The sequence below is a fragment of the Marmota flaviventris genome, chromosome 1 (genome assembly GCF_047511675.1).
Source record: "Marmota flaviventris isolate mMarFla1 chromosome 1, mMarFla1.hap1, whole genome shotgun sequence".
Lineage (NCBI taxonomy): Eukaryota > Metazoa > Chordata > Mammalia > Rodentia > Sciuridae > Marmota > Marmota flaviventris.
Window position 1 is genome coordinate 86,110,521 of NC_092498.1, and position 17,402 is coordinate 86,127,922.

The following is a 17,402-nucleotide window of genomic DNA, read 5'->3' on the forward strand; positions in this document are numbered from 1 at the left end:
GGACTGGACAGACAGAAAAGCAGAAAGAGCCGCTCACTGTTTGGCACAAACCAGACCAAGAGAACTTACAATAGAAAGTTTATTTTTTTTGTTTCCAGTCAGTATTTTTTCCTTAAAAACAAATACCAAAAAAAAAAAAAAAAAAAATAGCTGATCACAGTTTGCTTAAACAGCCAGACTTGGACAATATTTGTAACTTTGTTCACAAAAACATACATCACTGAAGCTGAGCTTATAAGAGCCACTTCCAGAGTTCGTGCAAAGGGTCCTACAAAGGCACGCAGGGACACACCGCTTGGAGTCACAGTTTTCGTCACAGAGTCACTAGTCACTACACGTCGAACAAGTTAAGTTGTGTCTCATCAAGTCACCTCTACAACAGCATTAATTACACAGGAATATAGGTAGTTTGAATAAAAATATCTTTAACAGCTTGGAGCTATTGAGACAGGAACACTTCCACGCACATGCACAGTTAAACAACTCGAGTGCAACACACAACATTGGCACTAAACGAGGTCGAAGGGGGACTTTTTTGTGTGTTTTTTTTCCTCTTTTTTTTTGTTATAGTTACTTCAAGTAACACAGCTTGCTTCATATAAATAAGTTAAAACATCTATTTTTTTCAAGACAAAGCCATTCAGGACAAAGAGATGAACAGAAAGCAGATCTACTTATACAGGCGCTATAATGGCAATAAACAGGCTCATGATTAAAAGATGAATTAGGGCAACGAGAACAGGGCTTCTTCACAGAAGGAACACAAGGGAGTTTCAGAAAGTCACCTTAGTACTGACACTATGCGGGATCCGCTAATACTGCTCAGTACTTTAAACGCTCAAATACTCAGGGGCGGAAGGCCCCTCCCGCCGCCGCCATGCTCATGCTTTTCAGCTTATTATCTTTTTTCCACTTCATTCTCCGGTTTTGGAACCAGATTTTAATTTGTCTCTCGGAGAGGCAAAGAGCATGTGCTATTTCAATCCTTCTTCGGCGGGTCAGGTATCGGTTGAAGTGGAACTCCTTCTCCAGCTCCAGAGTCTGGTAGCGCGTGTAGGCCGTCCGGGCCCTTTTGCCTTCCGGGCCGCCTATGTTGTCTGCAACAGAAAAGTCAGCGGTTTAGCCACCAACTCCTCAGTCCTTGGCTTCCAAAGTCCACCAGCTTGACAAGCCAGGGTCCTGAGCAGGGAACCTGGGCAAAAGACTCAACAAGTCCTCCCTCTCTGCCTGTCCACCCTCCCCTCCCGAATTTCCTTCCCTCTTCCTTTCTAGAGAGAAACAATACGATTTGAACTCTGGGAACAATCGGCCCATCATAGGCTGGAACCGTGTCCCGAAGGACCGCCGGGCTTTCCCTCGCCCCTTTTCTGCCCTCTGGCCCTGCCCTGGACACCCCTGATTGGGGGGCACAGCCATCATAGGCTGCCCACTCCTCGGAAACCAGCCCAAGTACGGCCCTATTCTGAGTGCCTAAGTGGCCTCCAGGTCACCCTCCTTAAAGTTCCAGCCCCGCGAGCCGCCTCCTGTTCCATCCTGTATGCTGGGGGCGCCTGCTTTCTTTTTCTTCTTTTCCTCCTGTCTCCCTCTTACCCCCAAACTTCAGAATCCTGCCGGCCCTCGCCTCGATTATTCCCCCCCAATCCTTTTTGGGGGGCTGTAATTAGTAAGGCTGTTTTCCCAGGGTAGCCCTCCTCATAAATTATCCGCCCTGACAAGCCCGATTCACGGCCCCTACTGCCATCCTCTACCTCTCTGCTATCTGCTCGGCTCTCCAGACCCCGTAGCGCATTCAGAGGCTCTGGGGTTTGAGATGGATTTTCCCCCCTTTCTCTCACTTTCAACGTTTAAACTTGCCTGCCCACCAGCTCATTCCCTTACTATTTGTGAGCACAGTGTGCTGCTGAAAAGAGGAGGAAGAAGGATGAAGGCAGGGGAAGAATGGCAGGGAGAAGCTCCGGAGGGCTGGGAAAGGCAAGACTAGGAAAGAACCACAGAGAGAGCGGCAAGGAGAGAGGGGGACCAGGAGCCGCGCCCCCGCGGACGCGTGGATTTAGAAAAAGGCTGGCTTTACCATGACTTATGTGCAGCTTGCGCATCCAGGGGTAGATCTGGGGTTGAGCGGGCGGCGCCGGGCTCGGCTCGCTCTGCGCGCTCGCCTGCTCGCTGCTGGCGGGGGCGTCCTCCTCGGCTCCGGACGCCGTGCCAACCCCCTCTCTGCTGCTGATGTGGGTGCTGCCGGCGTTGGCTGAGGCGCCGCTGGAGTTGCCCAGGGAGTTTTTCCCGCCGTGGTGGCTGTCGCTGCCTGGAGAGGGGGCCACGGCGGAGCAGGGCAGCGGGTCGGGCGGAGGCGAGTGCGTGGACGTGGCCGGCTGGCTGTACCTGGGCTCGGCGGGCGCCGCGCTGGCGCCGGCCGCGTAGCTGCGGGCGCGCTCCCCGGAGCCAAAGTGGCCAGAGCCCGAGCGGCCGACGCTGAGATCCATGCCATTGTAGCCGTAGCCGTACCTGCCGGAGTGCATGCTCGCCGAGTCCCTGAATTGCTCGCTCACGGAACTATGATCTCCATAATTATGCAACTGGTAGTCCGGGCCATTTGGATAGCGACCGCAAAATGAGTTTACAAAATAAGAGCTCATTTGTTTTTTGATATGTGTGCTTGATTTGTGGCTCGCGGTCGTTTGTGCGTCTATAGCACCCTTGCACAATTTATGATGAATTATGGAAATGACTGGGACATGTACTTGGTTCCCTCCTACGTAGGCACCCAAATATGGGGTACGACTTCGAATCACGTGCTTTTGTTGTCCAGTCGTAAATCCTGCCTGATGACCTCTAGAGGTAAACTCGCGCACTAATGGGGGAGTTGGGTGGAGGCGAGAGGGGTGGAGCGCGCGCCTCGGGCGCGTGCCCGTCACCAGCTGCCGCCGTTCAGTCGGACTCGAGCGCCACCCGCTGGAGGCAGGGCGCATCGCTCCGCTTCCGACCCGGGGATGCAAGGGCCGGGGTCGAATTGAGGTTACAGCCCATTATGGCAAAATTATTGCATTTCCCTCGCAGTTCCATTAGGATGTACCAATTGTGAGGCCGTCAGCTGCCGATCGTGCGCCCGGCGAGGATGCAGAGGATTAGGGGGAGGTGGTGACTTGGAATTTATTTACAACAACTTTATTTCCCTGCTTTGCAGCCCCTCTTATTTTTGTGTCGAGGTTGGGGTCGGTTCCACCCGTCCTGCCGGCAGCTCTGAATTTTGAAATACAGATATCACCTTCGGGGAAGGGGAGGAGGCCATTTAGCCAATTGAAGAAATAAATCCTGCCCGCAGCAGCAGCTACAATTACGGCTCTGTTTTTGCGAGCGCATGAGGGACAGTGTCCCTGCCGCTCTTAAGTGACAGGCGTCTATTAAAGATAGCTTTTGTGTAGTGTTTCTTCGAGGCAAGGTCAAATTCCATACACTTTTATAACTAGAGTTGATTTTTTTCTTTCTTGTAAATATGGTTTTCGTGTCATTAGTTTCCTATTTGATTTGCCTACGTATCCAGCCTGGAGAATCTTCACCACCGGGTTGCCTTCCTCCAGCTAGCCCGGGCCCAAGTCGGAGGGTTCTCGGTGAACCCAGCGAATGGGTCCACGCTTCCCTCAGCCACAGAGGCTGCTTGGGGCCTAGGGATCCGCGAGTCGAGTTATTGGGGTCTTGCTTAGATCTCCAGGAATGAAATGAGGAAGTTAATGGAATCATTTCGCAGCGGTGCCTAGTTATAATATCTCCGTAGTTATTTTTCTGGGCTTTGAAAGACGAAAGTAAATCACAAATACAACTAAGAGGCGAGGGGAGTCTCTCCACTGGAGGCCCAGCATCCGAGGCGCCCCTGGCACGTTTGGAAGCCAGGACTCTTCTTGCTCCCATGGCCCTGGGCCCCCTTGTTGTGTTCTGAAAGCCGCTTGGTGGCGGCGCCAGCGCTGTCGGAGGAAGAATCTGGAATCTGGAGTGGGAGCCTGTGGGAGCCCAGTTGCTTCCGGGGCTGTAATGTTCCACCGGCTCCCAGGTTGGCTGTTCACGACTGAGGCTGCTGCTTTTCCACTGACGGTTGTGCGCGGGCCTTAGAGACTGGACTCTGTAGTGGCCCTTTTGTTCCTGGAGCTTCTTCCTGTTTGGGGGCAGCCTCATAAACCGCCAAAAAACTGGGGCCCCAGCCTTTAGGCCCTGTCTTTCTAGTGGCCAGAGATGACTTGGTGATACCCGTCAGGACTTAATGGTGAGGGACCGCGGCAAAGACGCCCAAACACCAAACGGGGCACAGCCTGGGGCTCTTTCTTTCTGGCAACCCCGCAGTCTGAGCTCAGAGAGCACAGAGATGCTAACAGGGGCCTAGATGAATTCTGAGTGCACCCTGGGACCCCGGAGCCGTCTTGGGCAGCCTTGGGGAACAGGCCTGTGTGTGTACAGTGCGCCCCGCTCGACCGCTGGGATTTGCCGTGTGTGGGTTTCTTGGTTTTTGTAATAAATAAACGCTCAGGGCTTGCAAAGCTCCTGGCACCCCCCAAAGCTGTGGAAGCCCCTGGATGGGAGCAGGCGGGGAGAAAAGTTTAGGGAGCAGGCAAGGGCAAAGGGGCAAAGCTGAAGGAGGTTCTAGCGCTGGCCTGGTCTCTGCCCAGGCATCTACTCGCCCGCCTTTGCCTCAGAGTCCTCCCCGCTGGGCTGTGTGGAATTGATGAGTTTATTTTCCTTTTTCCACTTCATACGGCGGTTCTGGAACCAGATCTTGATCTGGCGCTCAGTGAGGCAGAGCGCATTGGCGATCTCAATGCGGCGGCGCCGCGTCAGGTAGCGGTTGAAGTGGAACTCCTTCTCCAGCTCCAGCGTCTGGTAGCGCGTGTAGGTCTGGCGGCCTCGGCGCCCGTGGCTCCCGTAGACCGCACCTGCAGGCAGAAATGGCCGGGTGCAGGTAAGCGAGGTCCCGACGGCCAAACCAGTCAGTTCCCTGCCTCCCGCCAGGGGCCTCTGGGCTGGAAACCACCCCGCCTCCTCTCTAGCCTCTCCCACTACATCTGGGGATGAAAGCGGGCTGAATGGAGAAGATATTTCATAGCAAGCGAGGTGTTTTTCACCTTAAACGACTTGGAGTGGGAAGTTACAGTTTTTGAAATTTTTGGCTTGTAAGAAAACAATTACAAGGGAAATAATAGAATAACATTCTTAATTTGGAACACCAGAGTCATTTTTGTATGTGTGAGGAATAGTATGTGTGCTTGGGGTGAGTGGGAGTGGAACCCTGTGAGCAGTATAGACACTGAATTCACACATTGGTCTCTGTGAGGACGCTACTAAGGCCACCAATGTCAAGACTCAAAACATTTTTTTTGAAAGTTAAATATGGTCAGCCCTGATAAATCTCTGCAATTCTCCCAAATTATATGACCCATCTGAAAAATACAGAGATCCACTTGGGGAAAAGTGACTTTTACAGCAAAACTCTAAGTTTTAAAATCCACATTAGGTTCTGTCTTCCTCCAAGGGGGGAGAAATTCCCGGTGGAGTCTTTGAAAACCAGGGCCAAAAAGATGGCATTATAGGTGAGCTGGAGTTTCTAGCAATAGGGATGTGTTGGGTTGCCTGTTCTGCTGCCAAAGGTTCCCAAGGGTGGGAGGATCCCCCCAAGCCAGTGTAAGGCTCAGAAGGAGGCAGAAGTTGGCTAAGAGTGAGCAGTTGAGTGGAAGGGGGAGGAGGGGAGGGAGGGGGAGAGAGAGAGCTAGGGAGAGAGAGAGACCCTGAGGCTGAGAATGTGGCCCTTAAAGGCTTTGAGGAGACACTGGAAGAGGTCAAATGGGGGGCCCTCTCTGTCTGGGTTTCTGAAGGGCAGAAAGGAGAGGGAATTGGGAGGTGAAAAAGTTATCAGTGATGTCCGAAGGAGGCCCAGTCTTCTTGGGAACCCGACTAGGATGCAGCCAAGGTGTAGCAGGGGCAGGCTCTCCCAACCAGCTTCCTTTTCTGGTTGCCACCTTCCCTCAAGTTTGCCCCTGTCAAGGTTTTCACACAGCCTGGTAGTGATTCCCCCCACCCTCCCCTAAAGTATCACCTTACAAGGACCCTGCCTTTGCTTTCCTTCGCATCAGCCTGATGGCTCCATTGGGAATAGTTTTCTTCTTTTTTAAAAATCGATTTTTAAAAAGCCAAAGAAACTTTGTTCATTCTTTCCTCCACTCTCTCTAATTCCTCTTCCTACTTTCTCTGGCACTATCTCCTTTCTTCTTCCTTTCCCTGTCTCCTTTCCCCTCTCCCTCCACTGTCTTGGGTGGTGGTGGTGGGGTGGGGTGCAGGGAAAAGCCTTACCAGCGCAGGAGTTCATCCGCTGCATCCAAGGGTAAACAGGACTCGTGTACTTCCGGTCGGTGCCTTCGTCATGGAGGGCTTTGCCCTGCACGCTGCTGCTGTCGGGTTTGTACTGCTGCTCGGGAGAAAAGTGCAGGTAGTCCCCGGGGCCCCTCTGCTTGCCACTGCCCGAGGGCGAGGCGCCACTGAGGTCTTTATCAGAATAGAAACACGAGGCCCCGTACTCGTAGGATGCCCGGTTGCAGGCCAGGACCGAGTTGGACTGTTGGTAGAAACAAGGTGAGGTGTATGTCTTGTCCGGGAGACTCGACGCCCCATACGAGGCCGGGAAGGGCCTCAGCGCGTCATAGCCGGCTGGGTAGAGGGGCAGCTGGCCCAAGAAGGAGTCCTGGCCGCTGGGCAAGCTCCCGGGGAAAGTGGGATTCACAAAATAGGAACTCATTTGCGCGCCCCTCTGCAGGACTGTGATTTGTTGTGTATTAGTACATCTGGCTATAACTATTAGTAGTCATCGAACTGGTTTGTTTCTGGATGGCCGAACGCCAAAAGCGACAGCAGCAAATCGCACCAGCTGACGCGGCGGCGGCCAATGGGAGCGAGCGCCGGAGCCCGCTCCCCGGGGACCGCGGCGACCGAGGCAGCAAAGTTACAAACAGCCCCCAGCCCGCCCGCCCGCCCGCCCGCCCGGCAGATTAATGGGCGCGCACAGCCAGCCGGCCCAGCTCCTTTTCCCCGAACGTCAGCGGCGGGCACGGCCCGGGCAGGGATGTGCAGATCAGACCCGGGTAGGGGGAACTAGCGTCCAGGCCGCGGGAAGGCCCAGCCAGGCTCGCTCTTTCCTCCTCCTCATTTTGCCTGGTTGGATTTTGCTGGGGTTTTCCTCCAAACAGGAAACCTGACAACCCCGCGCCAGGAGGGGCGGCAGCACGGACGGCTTTGCTCCCTGCTGGCCTGCACTCCAGGCACGGCCCAGAGTTGCCCCTCCCACTGCGCTCCCCTACTGTGGATGTGGGTTCTTGAGCTAGACAAGGGACTCTTAGAAGCCAGGCCTTCACTGTCTGCTCTTCACTCCTGTACCTCAGAAATCGATACAACCCCTTATTCTCTCCTTCTCATTCTTACCAGAGGTCTAGGCCTTGCAGCCAAGGGCTGAAAGCTCACTTCACAACTACCCAGCGCAAGGCTAAACTTAAGCTCTTCCTGCTGCCTCTCCCTCCCACATACAACACGTCTTGAGCACTGATGGGCTCTTCTGCAATGGCCCTTGCCTTCTTGGTCTCAAAGCAAGCACCGCCAGCAACTGCGCATTCCCATCCTGTCTTTGAACCCCGGCAATGGAGAGACCAGAAACCACTGTCTCAACAAGAAAAGACCATAGAGGAACAGCTGTGAGACTGAGATCTGAATCCAGAGGTGGGACTTGCTCCCCTCACCCAGCATGGGGGACTCTCCACCTTTGTACAGCTCAGAGCTGAGACAGATACAAATCCAGATGCAGACCTGCTCCCTCTTCATTCCAGAGGCAGAGGGGATGCAGGGCCCTTGGCCAAGCAGGGCAGAGAGAACTAGCCCGGTGGGGCCTAAGGACAGGGGATAATTAATGGGCTTGGTTTCAGGAGCCCCAGTAGTTCACACTGTGTGGGTTGTACCCTCTTTCCTGTCCTTCCTGAGACTATTCCCGGAGCTGCCACAAGCAGTAGCTCCAGAACCCAGAATAGTTGTCTCAACGGCTCCAGAAATCCTAAATTGCTTTTACCGCTGTCCGAAGTCTGGCAGTCCCCAGATAGGACATGAAAAACCAGTTCTGGGCTACTCTCTCTTGCTTGAGAGGTGTACATTCAAGATAGTTGCCTTTTACAGCACAGGGATCAATCTCATTTTGCAAAATGTGATATTGGTCCAATGACATTTTTAAGACTGTGTTTGTTAGGCTTGTAAAATCCCTTGAATTAGCTTTAAAAATCCTCAATTCTGTGGAGGTTGAAGAAAGAGTATTGACGTGATTTGGTTTGATTTCAGAAGGCTGTTTGTCAGATCTATAAAACTCTGGCCAACACAGGCTAATGGGGTTCAGGACTTAGCTGGGGGAGTGACAAGTGGTAATGCTCCCATAGGAATCTGTGAACGACTTTCTTAATCCCTTCCTTACTTTTTGATTTTTTCCTTGACTTCCCTTTGCCCAAAGGGAGAAAAAAAAAATCAGAAAAGAACTGGCCTAAGGTCAGCTTCCACAAAGCCCATGCACCATGAAGGTTGCCAGGAAGCCTTGTGCCAGTGTCTTGATCAAACTCACTGGAGAAAGTTTTACCTTTGCATAGAAGGAAGGTTCATTCTTAGACAAAATTTGTCATTTCCTACACATTTCTTCAGGGGAATGATCTAATAGGTGAAAATGAAAACTCAGGAATCAAAACGTAAAAAGGAAATTATTTTCTCAAAGTCAAGTTTGAAGAATATCATATTTCTGTAATTGTTTCTTAAAATCATTAGATGGCAGTGATTTCACGAAAGCTATTATTTAAAATGAAAATAATCGTTTTGCAAATATTGATAAATATTTAAATTTACAATTTTCTTTTGTTTCTCCATGTCCCACACAATGTTGGAGCTTGTAGTTTTTTACTACTATTATTGTTATGCTTTGACCCATATTCTTGATCTAATAATTGTCACAGCCTTCAAAGAGAATTTGATTTCTCAGCTAAGAGTCAGAAAACGTTATATTTCTAGCTTCTGTAAGCACTAAGAAGGGACAATATATTAAATTAAAATCTACATGTTACCCAAGGCTAGTGCATATTATGTTGGCAGTCAACGAATTTATTTCTCTGACCAGACACACACGTGTGTATATATATATGGGGTGGAGGTGGGGGGAGGCAGGCAAGCACACTGGACAGACCCATTCAAGCAAGAATAGGAACCTCACAGTCTCCGTAGACCCTCCATAAGGCCTCTCCTGGGACGGTGAGAATGTCCGTCCCAGGAATTTCTCTTCTCTCTCATTGCTACACAGAAAGCAGACTTACCTTTCAGTTTCCTCCAACGGGGGCAGGATGGCGAATAGGGTCACACAGTCCACCCTTGCCCTGGGCTACCCGTCCACTTCCTCCATTTCCGCCAACCTGGAGGTTGGCCTGCTGGTGTGAGTGTGGGGACCTCGAAGGCCCACCTCCGTTCAGCCAAATCACTAGCCAGGATCAGAACCCAAAACACACAGGTGCGGCCTCTGTCCCTCACAGGCCCTCTCCTGGAGACACAGCCCGCCTTCCTTGCCATAGCCAATTCTCCTCAGGGCCAGCCAGGCCAGCAGGCCTCAGGACCACAAGTGGTCTTTCCAATGTCAGAATCCCAAAGCCAGCGTGTTCCCCCAATCGGCGTGCGCCCTCAGGGCGCCTTGGGACGCGCAGTTTGGACAGAAGCAGCCATGATGTGCCAGGCGGCCTGTGCGACCAGTCTCCATGGTGCTGGGGTGAGGGTGAAGGGAGGACCCGAGTCTTTTCCGGCGTCCGGCTGTCAGGGGTGGCGGAGGCAGCAAGATTTCCCAGCCAAATAGACCCTGGGAGACAGCCCCCAGACCCCCTTCTTCCCCCTCTCCACTGCCTTCTGGGGAATCTCTGAGGGGCCGGTAGAGCAGTCGCGCCAGGCTGTAAGAGGCGGGCTGCGGCTGGCGCCGGTCCCGGCGACGGCCACAGCGTGGCAGCAGCGAGCCCCCGACTCGGTCGCAATAAATAATCTGCCCGCGGCAGCCGCAGTCAGGCAGCCGGACGCCCCACCATGCAAATTCGCCGCTTTATCTGCCCCAAGCGCACCCACCGCGCGGGCGAACGTCCCAAACATCTACACTCCTTTTTAAATTATCCAGTGCATACCAAGGTTTCTCAAAACGGAGAAAACAGCAAAGGAAAAAAACAAATAAAAAGAATTAATGCCTAGAACCTCGGGATTGATTCTTGTCGCTGTCCCGGGAGCTCCCCGGGGCAAATCCGGGCCGAAGCGCACCAACTGAGCCGCAGTTCGTATCATCGCGCTAGGCAAAGCCACCGCTAGCAGACCCTCAGTACCTCCACTCTACTAGGTCCGCAGTACTCTCCCTGCTTGTGGGAGGTGGGGCTAGTGGACGCCAGACCCTTGTGCCAGGTGGGTTGGGGGGTTCCCGTTATTGCCAAGACTCGGTTTGCATCCGTCCTTCAACCTTAGCGGCAGGCTCCTGCCACCCACACTAACACCACAATGTGTTTTTTGTTGTTGTTGTTTATTTTGTTTTTGTTTTTTTTTCACCGAAATGTCCCACCAAGCAACAACCAGACAATTAACCCCATCCTCTCCTTCAACACAGAATTCCACCCATCCACCTATTCCCTCCCTCAGAGCTTCAGACACCTCTCATCGCAAAACCGGGGAAAGGATGCAGGCAATCTGCGGAGAACTCTGGCTGAACTAGTAAGTTCCTTTCTGTCTGAAACCAATTTATATGGAATAGAGAGTACTGTTTTGATGCCTCTGGGTTAACTCACTTTGTCCTCACCTCTTCCCACCTTCCCGGGTTGGGAACTATCTCCTGTTGTTGGAGAATTCCATCGAACCAATTGGGCCATGAATGAAAAAACAAACAAAAATATCCAAACCGAGAAGCTGGCAGGAAACACAGAGTGTGGGGTCAGTGGAGAAAGGGCGAGAGAAGACTCAAATACTGCTGCCAGGAACATGGGGTCGATGAGAAGGTGCCACGATGGGAAGATGGCATTTACTGACATGATGAGCCAGGGAAGGGAGAAAGAGGGAGTGGTGCTGATGGTGGTGTTGGGTGTGAGTGTGTGTGTGTGTGTGTGTGTGTATGAGTGTGTATGTGTGTGTGTCACAATGGGCTATGGTGGGTAATGCAGGCGAGTGTGAACAGGGGAGTATGGGGTGAGGGTGGGTATTGCATTGCTCCCCTTCAAAGCCGTGCTGGTTTCCCTCTCTCACCCTGCGCAGCACCTCACCACCTTTGCTCCTGTCTCCTTCCCACATGTCTCACCTTCAGATGGCGGCTGCCAGAAGCTCCTGCCCCTCTGACAGCTGTCGCTTGGGCAGCCCGGGAGACGAATTGTCCTCCTTCCTGGTGCCAGAGGACGCAGGAAATTAGCCAGGTTGCGAGTTGCAAAGCGGCCGCTGCGGCGCCAGGACCTGGGCGCGCCCCACCTCCAGCGCGAGCAGCCCGGCCAGGCCTGGCTGGGGCTTCCCTTTGCTCGCCATCGCGGGACAAAGCGCGGACCAGCGGGGACTGGAAGGCCGAGCTCCGAAGCAGGCAGGATGGAGCGGAGCAAAAGAATGCGGCTCTATTCTCGCAAGGGAAATTATAAAAAAGTTCATGTTCACGGTTCCTATCCACATGACCGACAGCGGCCAATGGAAGGGCCGAACAACTCATAAAGTTGTATTGCAAAGTTGTAAATTTTCATAAACAACAACGGATTTATGACCCTTTCCCCATCACTAAGAGGAGGCAGCTCTTACACCGGCGCCATCTTACCACCGAGGCGGCCCCTACTTGGGGCCGCAGGTTTTACAGACCATTTTGGGCCGGGTTTTATTAAAAGAGCTCTAAGAAGCTGGCCCCATCGGGCAAGAGATAGAATGGAGGTCTTCGCTGGCAGAGCTCAGGATGCTTTTCGCCCCTTCCCTAACACCGAGATGCCCCTGCCGAGGCTGCGTAGCCAATTTTGCGGTTCCTGCTTCTCTCCGAACCCCTCCGCTAGCGTGTTGAACCTTAGGGCACCCTCAGCCTCTTCTAAAGACAGAGTGGGGGTGCAGCGGCAGAGTCCCTGAATCCTATTTCCTATCCTGGGGCTGGGTCAGAGGGTGTGCAGAATCTGGGGATCAGTTGTAGGGTAGATGATGTCCCTTTCTGAGTCCGCTCCACATCCTTAGAGGAGAGGGTAGATTTCGAATTCTCTTATGGAATTTGTGGAGTTTTTTAGGGAGGTTGGTAGAACATAATGAATCTGTCATAGATTCCGTCTTCAAGTGATCTTCTGCACACAGAGACACCAGACAAAAATCTCTACAAAGAGATACAATTATGGACACGGAAAATGTGCAATTATGGACACACAAAAACACATGCACCCAATTATGGACACAGAAATAATCACACAATTATGGGCACAGATATACACACAATTGTGGATGCAGAAATATACACAATTATGAAATTATATGAGAATATACACAGCATGTATAGAAAAACAAACATGCAAAAATAGGCACATGCATACTCACACAAATCTACACATAAAGCATAAAAAGATACATGACACACTTATACACTAATACATGTACACCCAACATTTGGATAGGAGGATAGTCTATTTTTGCTTCCCTACTGCCACCCTGGGCAAACAGGCATACCCAGGGCTTGCCCTTCAGCTATAGCCACCTTTTCTTCTCCCCAACCTTTTGGATAAAGTAGTCCATGTTTCTTTGTCACCAAGCATCTTTATTTTGTTACATAAAACACAAGTAGCTGGGCTGGGAAGCATATTTTCCCTGAACCCCAGGCTGGAGCTAAGAGGGACACAAGACAACACAGGAGATGAAAGGCATCAGGGAGGGCATCGGGCCTCCCAGCCACTACAGAGTTAGCTCAAGACAACACACCATGCTACAAAGTCACCCCATTAACACATCCTTTCCAAGTCAAGACATTCCTTTGTAAATGAGCTCCAAGACTACAGAAATGACAAAAGAAAAAAAAAAAAAACCTCAAATAAACAGTATTTGTTATTGTAGGAAAAATCAGGGTGTACATATTTGACATGGCTGAACAGTAGGACACAAGGGCTAGGAAGAGGACAGGGAGGCTGGGAGCATCTCTGCAATTCTATGAAGCAGAAGCTAACCCAGAGGTCTGCAGCCATCTCAGGAATGCTTCCCTCCAGAAGTGGGGGCGGTGATGGGCCTGAACTTGAGGTGCCCAAGCCAGAGAAAGAGGGATTCTAGGTTGCAGCACATAGTATGCTTTGGAAGAAATATATTATTTTTCAATTTAAATAGAAGCCAATGCCCTGGTCCCTGGACCCCCATGCCTTCTCAGTGATGCCTCAAAGGCAGTCCACTGGGAGAAGCAGGGGCCTGGCCTGGGAGAGGCCGGCACCAAGTAGCAGGCAAGCCAGCCAGCACAAAATAGGTAGTTTGGGGCTAGTAGGTAGTACTGAGAGAATCACCATTCTTAAGGGTATAGGAGGTGGTGCTGGGTGTCTGCCAGTGTTGAAGGGGGCTTCCTGGGAGTGGAGGCCCACTGGGGCTGGGCCCATAGGTAGTTTGGGGGTTGCCTCTCAAGGAGGCCTGTGCTAGGTAGTATTTTGGCCATGCCAGAGCCAAGCGCTGGCCTAGGGTTTGGGGTATCTACTGGGATACTCATAGGCAGAGGGGATCCCAAGGCGACCTAGTCTCAGTGGCCACTCAGTCCAGAAAAGTTGGGAACTAGGGTGGGTGATGGGGTGGGTGGGGTGCGGGTTGGAGTCAGGGTGTTTTTATTTTTATTATTATTTTTTACATTTTCTTTTTATTTTCCCCATTTTTGTAAATAAAACCAGTGAGTTTCTCAAAGACGCTTTTCTGACTGTCCAGTGCAGCCAGGGCCCCAGTGTGGCCCTTCATTCCTCCTCCTCTTCGTCCTCCTCTTCATCTTCCTCCTCCTCATCGGCCTTGTCCGCGACAGCGGCAGTAGCAGCAGCGGAGGGCACTGCACCCTCAGGGACTGCAGTGGCGGATGGACCCTCGTCCTTATGTTCTTTCTTCCACTTCATGCGGCGGTTCTGGAACCAGATCTTGATCTGGCGCTCAGTGAGGCAGAGCGCGTGGGCGATCTCGATGCGGCGCCGCCGCGTCAGGTAGCGATTGAAGTGGAACTCCTTCTCCAGCTCCAGCGTCTGGTAGCGCGTATAGGTTTGGCGACCTCGCTTCCTGTCAGGTCCTAAGAGTAGAAATGCAGACACATGGACAGACAAGCAGACAGGGACATGGACAGAACAGTGCTTTAGCCAGGCTACTATCCCAGAGCCTGCACCTTCTTCCTTGCCCAGACCGTAAAACCGGCTCTGCCCCGCAACCGAGAACGGAACAGGGGGAGGAGAGGGAATGTTAGCACAAGGCACCAACTGTGGTGCCAGACGTGTAGGCAGTTCTGTAAGGAGCAAAGGCACAGAATCCCAACTTTACAACCGACCTTTCCAGCCGGCTACGCTTCCACAATGTCCTGGTTCCCCCTGACAAAGGGAAATTGTAAATATAGAGTGTGGGCAAATAGGAGCCGCTGCACTTTTGCCATTCAAAGGCAAGCCCCTCTGCTCCCCAGCCTTGCAATGCAAGTGGGCGACCCTCCTGAGCAACCCTCGCCCCTGTCTCCAGACCTTCCTAGGGCACTCTGACCCTCTGTCCCAGTTCCCTCCGGGCCCACGTCTTGAAATGGCCCCTGGCACAGGGGTGGGTGAGAGGCCCCCAGAGGACTTGGCTTTTCGGCCTCTGAGAAAGAAAAGCCAGGCAGAAAGGAATAGGAGGGAGAGAAAAAGAAGAAAGGGAGGGAGGAGGAGAGAGAGACAAGGATAGAGAGAGGGAAAATAGCGAACAAACTTAATGTTAAAATTTCAAGGCAAAGAGAGTTAAATAAATTTACGAGGATTGAATCCATTAATTGGGCCATAAAAAGTTTTATGAGCCTCATTTACATACAATACTATGGGCTCTCCACGCAATGGCGCCTCAGCTCTAATTAAAACCAGAAAGGCAGCGCCGCCGGGAGTCACGGGCCGCCGGCACACAGCCGCCTGGCTCCGCTCTCTCTGGCCCCGCGCTACCGAGCGCCGAGCTCCCGGCTACTTTTCCGCCCGCCCCGCCTGGTGGCTGCGCCTACCTGAAGACCTCATCCAGGGGTAGATGCGGAAATTGGCCTCGGCTGGGCCGTGCAGCGCGCCCTCGTCTGCCTTGTCGCAGGCGCCTTTGGCGAGGTCACTGCAGAGCCCGGGGATGTTTTGGTCGTAGGAGGCGCAGGGCAGGTTGCCGTAGGCGTCGGCGCCCAGGCCGTAGCCCGATGCGAAGGGGCTCTGATAGAGGGGGCTGTTGACATTGTATAAGCCCGGTACCGTGGAGGCGAAGGCGCCGGCGCCCGCCCCGTAGCCGCTTCTCTGAGAGTTGGGCGCAAAGGAGCAAGAAGTAGGTTCGGCATTTTGGAACAGAGAAGCCCCCGCCGTATATTTGCTAAAAAGCGCGTTCACATAATACGAAGAACTCATAATTTTGACCTGTGATTTGTTGTCCGGCAGCTTTCAGTGTCGGTTTTACGAGGTAGCGTGATATATGATAACATTACACCCCCAGATTTACACCAAACCCCATTTTCTTTTGGACGGAGCTCGCGGCAGCACGTGACCGCCCACATGACCGCCTCCGCCAATCTCAGCAGCCCTCACAGGTGGTCTCGCTCCGCGGGACCCGCGGCCGCCTAGAATGGAAGGGGAAGAGGCTCAAATATTCTACCAACGAATCCGCCAGTGCCAGGCGAGCCTGGAGCACCCTGTGGAACAGGACCCCGAGGCTCCGCGGGAGCACCCGGCTGGCCGCCAACTCAGGCGCCTGAGCCTGCGGACTCTGGGCAGTGTCCGCGCAGCACAGTTCCTCATACTTAGGAGCGAACCCCAGACCAACCGTGTGGATCTTCCCTGTCCATCTTCTGTGTGTTGACCCAGTCCCTGGAGGTTCTCCGCACCCTGCGCACCCGCCCACCCTATGGCCTCCCAGGCAGGGCTCCGCTATGGGCAGTTCTATTCTGCCTAGGTCTTTATCATGTTCGATGGGCAACAGGCCAGATTTAAACTCTGATCCACACCGGGCAGGCGCAGCGTCGCTTTCAGCTGCAGAGAGAATGCCACCGCAAACTGGAACCATGTGGTTCGAATAAACTCAACCTCTCCCGGCTTCCTTTCCTTAATCGGCAGCGCACAGTTTATCCGCACTAAAGGAAGCAGTGAAATATTTATCTATTAATGAGCCTCATTTGCCAACAGATTTATTAGCATGAGGTTCTCCTCCCTCCTCCTGGACACCAGGGCCCTACAGGCTCTGTGCTTTCACTCCTGAGCACCTGGCTAGCCTCCGGCAAACCAATAAATGGCTTAACACTCCTTTGTCCTTCCCACAACCCCTGGTTCCCCCCCTGGCTCACTGGGGAACTGGTTCTATTCCCTTCAGCTTGGAGGAACCTTGACCCCCACCACACACCTTTCCAGGCAGCCTTCACCCTAGCCAACCCTGGACCTCCACCTTGTGGTTCTGGATGCCTGGGAGCAATAAATGCTTTAGACCTGAATTGGACAGGAAAGGGGATCCAGGCATCTGGGGACTGCAGCCCATTGTGGACCCCATTTCTTTAGGAGATAACAAAAACAAATACGGGAGCCTTCCCCCCACACCACCCAGCTACAGTGGCTTTACCTTTCTAAGTATCCAGCTCACAGAAAGCTGAGTGCATAGTAGTCTTACTTCTTCTGATTTAGACCCTCAACCCACGGTTCCTACCTTCCCTGCCCTGCTGCGGTGTTGGATCAGCTGAAGCCCTGCTGCCCACTGTTCTGCAGAGGATGATTGGGCTAACCCTTCCTCTAAACGCCTCATAAACTGCCCAGGCCGCACTGGAAGCCTGGCCACCTTTTACTGCCCAGCTCGATTGCACACCATAAACCCGACCTCACAATGGAATTGCTCCGGAAATTCTCCTCTAAATTATAGAGTTTGGTTCCTTGTGTACAAAGCACTCTTCATCAGTTTTAGAGGGTCCAGGATGCCCCCTTATTCACAGCACCCTCTCAGGGGGTCCTGGGGCACAAAAGGCTGTAAGATAGTTCAAATCAGCAAGGATCCCCAGCTTCTGTCCAGTAAAGGGCTCATACTTGGGCGGGGGAGGTGGGGGCAGGTGGGCTCCGGGGCTGCCTGGGGGTACAGAGAACCTAGAGGAACAATATCCGGGGATGCCCTTTATGGTGGGTCAGGATGATACAGTCTCAGAATCTCAGATGGGACATGAAGGGCATAAAACA

The 17,402-nt window shown here is 52.7% G+C and overlaps 4 protein-coding genes and 1 long non-coding RNA gene across 10 annotated transcripts in view; 1 reads left to right on the forward strand and 4 right to left on the reverse strand.

Moving 5' to 3' along the window:
* The window catches only part of Hoxa3 (homeobox A3), a 44,595-nt gene extending 33,159 nt beyond the window's left edge, over positions 1–11,436 (reverse strand). For 4 of the 5 annotated variants that reach the window (XM_071613892.1, XM_071613891.1, XM_071613881.1 and 1 more), the window contains exon 1: positions 11,348–11,436. The gene's annotated coding sequence lies outside the window, so the exon portion shown is untranslated. The other variant, XM_071613890.1, reaches the window with a different exon arrangement.
* Hoxa5 (homeobox A5) lies at positions 62–4,521 on the reverse strand. Its single transcript, XM_027939662.3, has 2 exons — positions 2,072–4,521; positions 62–1,097 (listed from the first exon to the last, which is right to left on the reverse strand). Exons 1-2 carry the CDS (start codon positions 2,964–2,966, stop codon positions 847–849), a joined length of 1,146 nt encoding a protein of 381 aa, XP_027795463.2. The 5' UTR covers positions 2,967–4,521; the 3' UTR covers positions 62–846.
* Positions 4,642–6,967, reverse strand: Hoxa6 (homeobox A6). The gene is made up of 2 exons (XM_027939663.3): positions 6,328–6,967; positions 4,642–4,916 (listed from the first exon to the last, which is right to left on the reverse strand). Exons 1-2 carry the CDS (start codon positions 6,767–6,769, stop codon positions 4,657–4,659), a joined length of 702 nt encoding a protein of 233 aa, XP_027795464.1. The 5' UTR covers positions 6,770–6,967; the 3' UTR covers positions 4,642–4,656.
* Positions 6,038–10,764, forward strand: LOC139706226 (uncharacterized). The gene is made up of 3 exons (XR_011707861.1): positions 6,038–6,432; positions 7,453–7,740; positions 10,667–10,764. It is a non-coding gene; the product is annotated as an uncharacterized lncRNA (long non-coding RNA).
* Positions 11,437–12,799: 1,363 nt separating the features above from the next.
* Positions 12,800–15,806, reverse strand: Hoxa7 (homeobox A7). Of its 2 annotated transcripts, none has more exons than XM_027939639.2 (2): positions 15,224–15,783; positions 12,800–14,287 (listed from the first exon to the last, which is right to left on the reverse strand). In XM_027939639.2, the coding sequence occupies exons 1-2, from the start codon at positions 15,600–15,602 to the stop codon at positions 13,968–13,970; spliced, it is 699 nt and encodes a 232-aa protein (XP_027795440.1). In that variant the 5' UTR covers positions 15,603–15,783; the 3' UTR covers positions 12,800–13,967. The 2 variants fall into 2 exon arrangements, with proteins under 2 accessions (XP_027795440.1, XP_071470012.1); XM_071613911.1 differs by lacking the exon at positions 12,800–14,287 and adding an exon at positions 14,297–14,835 and having other exon boundaries at positions 15,224–15,806.
* Between the last annotated feature and the right edge of the window lie 1,596 nt (positions 15,807–17,402).